Raw genomic sequence first — 6,674 nt, forward strand, 5'->3', positions numbered from 1 at the left:
TCAATGACGTGTTCCCTAGACGGGTTCACGGCCTCTTGAGTCTCCTCCTCACCCTCATCAATTGCAATTCTCCCATCATCATTTGCACTTGGTTCGACAACATCCTCAACTACCAACGGGATCTCATCATTTTGCAACTCATCTTCATCTACCGGAACTCGGTTATCTCTTGAGGCATGCACATCACCGCCTCTTCCACTTCGTGTTGTCACTGCCATCACATGATTGTTGTGCCCTCCCTTGGGGTTTACTACCGTGTCACTTGGTAGAGCACCCTTTGGGCGAGTATTTAAAAATTGAGAGACTTGGCCTAATTGCACTTCCAAGTTCCTGATAGATGTGTTATGCGAAGCTAATTGGGCCTCGGAATCTTGACTTTTTTCATCATTGTTCGAACATGCTCTCTATTTGACTCATGTCATTGCCCGACGTACTCGACCATTGAGATTGGAACGGAGGCAGGTTATTGGGTTGTTGATACATTGGGGGCCTTTGATAGCCTTGCCCCCTATTACCTTGACCACCATTGTTGCTGTTCCAATTGTTGTTCCCGTTCCAATTTCCTTGATTCCCAGAATTATTGTTCCCCCAATTGCCTCCTTGATTGTTGTTGTAATTCCAATTGCCGCCTTGTTGATTGCCCCAATTACCTTGGGGTCTCCATTGCTGATTCCCTTGGTTGCCTCTATTCCCTTGGTAGTTGTTGACATATTGGACTTCCTCACTTTGGTAATCAAAACCTTCATTCGAATACCCACCACCATCATTGTTGTTGTCATATTGTTCACAATTACCTTGAGGTTGTTGTCCTCTTTGCCTCCTTTTCAACATAGAAACACCTTCCATTGCATTGACTTGGCGCGGGTTTTGGACTTGCTGCAATTGCGCCTTTGCTAATTGATTCATAGTTGTTGTAAGTTCGGCTATCGCTTGGCCATGATCATGCAATTCCTTGTGCAAATGGATGACCGTGGGGTCACCTTGTGGCACGTTTGATCGGCTTTGCCATGCCGAAGAGGTGTCAGCCATTTCATCAAGTACATTACATGCCTCTTGGTAAGAAAGTTTCATAAAATTCCCTCCGGCCAATTGGTTCACAATGCATTGATTTGTGGTGTTGATGCCCCGATAAAAAGTTTGTTGAATCATAGCATCGGTCATGTCGTTATTAGGGCACTCTTTCACCATTGTTCTATATCTTTCCCATATTTCATGCAAAGGTTCTGTTGGCTCCTGCTTGAAAGCTAGAATTTCATCCCGAAGAGCCGCCATATGACTTGGAGAGAAGAACTTGGCAATAAATATGTCCGCAAATTCATCCCATGTTGTGATAGAATGATTGGGGAGCCTTTCTAACCAATCCAATGCTTTACCTCGAAGAGAGAACGGGAAAAGCCTCAATCTCAATGAGTCTTCGGACACGTTTGTCTGCTTGCTACCCCAACAAGTATCCATGAACCCCTTCAAGTGCTTGTAGGCATTTTGATCGGAGGCTCCCGTGAAATAACCTCGTTGCTCGAGCAAGGTCAGCATAACATTTGTGATTTGAAAGTTCCCCGCCCGGATTCGGGGAGGAACAATAGCACTGGCGTATCTTTGATTTGGTAGAACTCTGGGGGCCACTCTCGGCGGTTGCGGAGGAGGGTCTGGAATGTTGTTGTTCTCATTTGCATTTATATTGACATTCTGGCCTCTCCGTGGAAGTTGAGGTAAGACCTCATCATGTTCTAGATCTTCTACCTCCTCCCCCGCTATAACATTGCCGAGAGGGTCATTTGCATTAAGAGCCATGGTACCTGATTGATCAACACACAAAATTAGTAAATAAGAAGGAAAGAGAAGCAAAACACAATACTAGCTACACAGATAGTCAACACCGTAAAGTTCCCTGGCAACGGCGCCAAAAAGTGATCGTAGCAGACTCAACCTAAGGATGAGTGGGCGCTAATACTTTTACCCAATAGCGATATCGGGGTCGATTTTCCACAGGGAACTTCAAATTGGAGTCGAGTATTTGTATGGTCTAGGATAGTGTTTTAGCTCATAATTGATCTTCTAACATTTTTGGTTTTCTTTTGTTTAAGAGCTACAATTTATCAACTACAGTTGTAAAACTAGGTTATGCTAAAATTATGATTCTAAATTGTATGCAAGATAGATAAAAGCACTAGGGATGCAGCATTTACCTAGGTGGTCCACTAACGGGTAGAAATTCCTAATGCAAGAATGACGAATATGGGGCTTATGCTATAACCGTTGCACCTTTTACACCCACTCTCACACCTCTCGGTAGAGAGAGTGATTTTGCCCAATTGACTCTCTCGAGACCAATTGGGTAGGCTAATTTGCCCAAGCAACTTATGGTTCAAGTTGGGTAATTACTCTCTCGAGGTTTAACCCGTTAATTGGGACTACCATTCTCATGGGTCCATCCCGATTCCTTGTTGGAGTTAATCTTGAGGTCATAGACTCTCTTTCTCAAGAAGAGTCAAGACCCACTAAGCTAGACTTAGTGTTTGCAACCACCAAATCTTAGTGAAAACTTAAGATTAATCCAAATAGCAAACACCCAACATCATTCATGCACTAAACAATCACACCCATCAATTTCCCACACTAGGGTTGAGCCACAACCCTAGCTAATGGGTTTAGCTAGACATAGTAGTAACAAAAATCAAAGAAATAATAGATGAAATTGACATAATAGTTAACTACAATGTTAATCTACTTGATTCCACTTTAAAACTAGAAGAAATGGCCCAAAATAGGCTGATAATAGGGTAACACGAGTTCAGCTGCTCTCTGCTCTCGAACCGCCTTCCCCAAAAAAAACTGCTAAAAAGTAAAATGTTCTATTTATACTACACAGGAAAAACCGGACAAAAATACCCCTGAGGGTCTGGCGCGGACCGCGCACAAATGACGCGCGGCCGCGTAGGGCTCTGGGTCTTCATTACTTGCATCTGGTACTGGGGGCGCGGACCGCACAAAAGTGATGTGCGGCCGCATGAACTTCATCCACGCGGACCGCACTGATTAGGTGCGCGGTCGCATGGGCTTTTGTCTCGAGTGATTGCTTCTTTGATTCCCTTACGCGCAGACCGCACAAAAAGTGATGCGGACCGCGTTGGAACTGGGCGCGGACCGCGCGAGAAGAGGCGCGGACCGCACAGCTTATCTTAAAAATATCATAGCCTCTGAACTTTCCTACGCGGCCGCGTGGCAAAACAGTGCGGTCCACGCAGGTTGAACTTGGATATGCCCAGCTTCTGAACTCTCCTGCGCGGCCGCGTGACAGAACAGTGCGGACCGTGCAGGGCCTTTTGATCCCCCCTTTCAGTTGTCTCTTGACATTTGGCAGATTTCACTCCTTTTTTAGCCGATCTTTAGTATTTGTCATCTTGTCGCTCAAACCTGCAATCAAGTGTCATTTGTAAGCATTTTGGGACTATTATATGGCAATAAATGCACAAAGCTCAGGTAAGAATGGTTATAAAAAACATGCAGAAATCGCAGTTATCAATGGTCACCGAAAATATGTTGGATGAAGTTGACATTGTGTATGGTTCTTTTGGTTCAATAGAAATCGTGAGAGAAAGCGCAACGGTGACAACTAAAGGCAACAATTACCAGTATGATAAAACATTAGCATTGGTTACCAGCATAGATATGTCTAACAATAATCTCTCAGGAGATATTCCCATAATTTTTACCGGTCTTGTAAGATTAAAAATTTGTAATTTCTTAAAAAACCATCTGACAGGTAGGATCCCAAATGGCATTGGCGACATGAAAGTTCTAGAATCCCTTGATCTTTCAGAAAATCAACTTTCTGGTCAAATCCCGCAAAGCTTATCGAGTTTGTCAACTTTGAGTTTCTTGAATCTATCCTATAACAATTTATCAGGAAAGATACCTGTGGGCACTCAACTTCAAAGCTTTAATCTCTCTAGTTTCCAGGGAAATGAGCTTTGCGGGCTTCCACTTTTGGCGAACTGCAGTTCAGGTAGTCAAATTCCTGATGTTGATACCGAAAAGGATGAGCATGATGAAGATGAACTAGATTGGTTCTACATTTCAATGTCAATAGGATTTGGTCTTAGCCTTTGGGGAGTATGTTCTTGTTTGCTTTTCAAGAGATCATGGAGACATGCTTATTATCGTTTTTCAGATAGTTGTTGGGAATCCTTGTGTGTAAAATTACAAATATGGGGATGGATATGATTGAGGATATTGTTATTCTCAAAAGTCTTATTCTATGTTTACTTTCCTTCAATAAATAATAAAAGACTATTTGCAGTTGATATTTTGTTTAGGCATTTTATTTTAATCTCATTATTATAGTAGATAACTGTTCGCAAATGATATGCCTTTTGTGTTGTACTACTGCATATCTGCACATCAGTAAGGAGTAAAACATATCTTTTCATATGACTGCTGAAAACAAATTCCTGAATTGCTGCCAAAATCCCGGCATTGGAAGTGTCACGACCTCGGTTCGCCCTCCGTGAACCATCGTGACGGTACCTAGTCTCTACGACTAGGTAAGCCTAACAATTCGAAAAATAAACCAATTTGCGGAAGAAACAATTAAAAATCAAAATAGTGAAATAAAATAATGTTTAAAAGTGTCGCTCGACATACATAATATCAACTCTCAAAAACTAATACATTTTCCAAAACTCAGAATCTCATGATCATAAGCCTTTGAATATCTAAAAACATCTAACTCCAGAATATCTAACAAAGAAACGAAAGTACAGAAGGAGTAATACAAAAAGGGAGAGTAGAAAGGGACTCTTCGGTCTGCGGACGCGACAAATATACCTCGGAGTCTCTACAAGCGCCTCGTCTCAAGCGTGATAAGTCTGAGTGGAAGTACTTGGATCTGCACATAAAAAACATGCGCAGAAAGGGCATGAGTACACCACAACAGTATTCAGTAAGTGTCAAGCCTAACCTCGGTCGGGTAGTGACGAAGAAGGTCAGGGCCCTACTGAGGTTAAATAAAATATAAGGTTTAATAGTATAGAACAAAAACAGTATAAATAAGTACAACAGTAAAAACAACATAGGATATAAATGATAGCAACAACTACCACAGAGGCCAAGCAAACACAGAAAGAAATACAGCTCAGTACAAAAATGACAACCGGGGATCTCCCAGGATACCGTCCTATAGTCCCAAATATAAATATCCAGTGGATCTCCCGAGATACCATCCTGTAGTCCAACTCATAATGTGAGGGGATCTCCCGGAATACCGATCCATAGTCCCAAATGTAAATACTTAGTACAGGGGGAATCTAGCTGGGGCAGTCTCGTAGTTCCAATGTAAATATGCAGGGGGATCTCCTGGAATACCGTTCCGTAGTCCCAAAGTAAACATACATGGAGATCTCCCGGGATACCGTCCCGTAGTCCCAAAGTAAACACATAGCAACAACAAGAAGAGTACACAGTTCAATTCAAGTTCCATGCCAAGGTAAAACAGGTATTTCTAACCTAGCATGTTGAAGGTAATTCAAATAAGGCAGTTCGAGCAAGTAAGGCAATTAAGTCAATTAGATATGCTTTCCTAGGCTAACAACATGCTTAAATTGCAAGTATTATAAACAGGAAATGAATCATACTAGAAGTTACTAATGAAAATCGGATTTACAACAATTAGCACAAGTACGCACTCGTCACCTCACGTACAAGGCATTTCAATTATCAATGATACCAAATCCTAAGGGAAAGGTCCCCCACAGAAGGTTAGGCAAGCCACTTACCTCGAACCGGCTCAAAGTCAACCCGAAACCACGTCTTTGCCACGAGTACTCGACTCCAAATGGCCCAAATCTATTCAATTCAATTGCATAATGTAAATAACACTTCAAGTTACTGATTCTACAAAGAAATTGTAAGTTAATACGCGATATTAGGTAAAATAACCAAAATACCCTTTGGGCCCACGTCTCGGAATTGGGTAAAATTTACATTTTCAGAATCCATACACTTTCACGAGTCCAGTCATACCAAAAGTACCAAAATCGGACCTTAAATGGTCCCTCAAATCATCACTCAAAGGTCTCTAATTAATCAATCCCTTAAACCCCAATTTACCACTGATTTTCCTTAATTTTCATACTTACAATGATAAAAATCATCTCAATAATGAGTTTAAAGGCCAAAGACCTTACCCCAATGAATTCCTCTGAAAATGTCCCTTGAAAATGCTCCCCAAGGCTTCTTCCCGTTTGAAAAGAGGTGAAAATAACTTAAATTTGCGAAAGCAACTATTTATATGTTCTGTCCAACTAATCTGCTTCTGCGGTCCCGCTTTTGCGGAACAAAGGTCGCATCTGCGACAAATCACTAAACTCAACTTTCCGCACCTGTGACTCCCCATACACAGATGCGGTACCGCTTCTGCGGGACCCAATCGCAGGTGCGGTCCGCAGGTGCAGTTATGACAGAAGATCAGCAACTGAAGCTGCTCAAACAAACTCTCAATTCTTCCGACAACCTTCCGAAACCATCCTGAGGCCCCCGGGATCTCAACCAAAAGCACAAACAAGTCTAGTACCACTGTCCGAACCTATACCAATCCTTAAAACACCTAAAACAATATCGAAACGATGAATCAACCATGGATTCAAGCCTAAGAACTCCAAAACTCTAAATTTACG

General features: G+C 42.1%; 1 protein-coding gene across 1 annotated transcript; it reads left to right on the top strand.

Moving 5' to 3' along the window:
* The first annotated feature begins 3,486 nt into the window (after positions 1-3,486).
* LOC138876959 (receptor-like protein EIX2) lies at positions 3,487-4,224 on the top strand. Its single transcript, XM_070156244.1, has one exon. The coding sequence runs from the start codon at positions 3,487-3,489 to the stop codon at positions 4,222-4,224; it is 738 nt and encodes a 245-aa protein (XP_070012345.1).
* The last annotated feature ends 2,450 nt before the right edge of the window (positions 4,225-6,674 follow it).

The sequence above is a fragment of the Nicotiana sylvestris genome, chromosome 9, assembly GCF_000393655.2.
Source record: "Nicotiana sylvestris chromosome 9, ASM39365v2, whole genome shotgun sequence".
Taxonomy (NCBI): domain Eukaryota; kingdom Viridiplantae; phylum Streptophyta; class Magnoliopsida; order Solanales; family Solanaceae; genus Nicotiana; species Nicotiana sylvestris.

What these genes read in the sequence shown, in the direction of transcription:
- LOC138876959 (XM_070156244.1), top strand. Translation starts at nt 3,487, where the DNA reads ATGGTTATAAAAAACATGCAGAAATCGCAGTTATCAATGGTCACCGAA.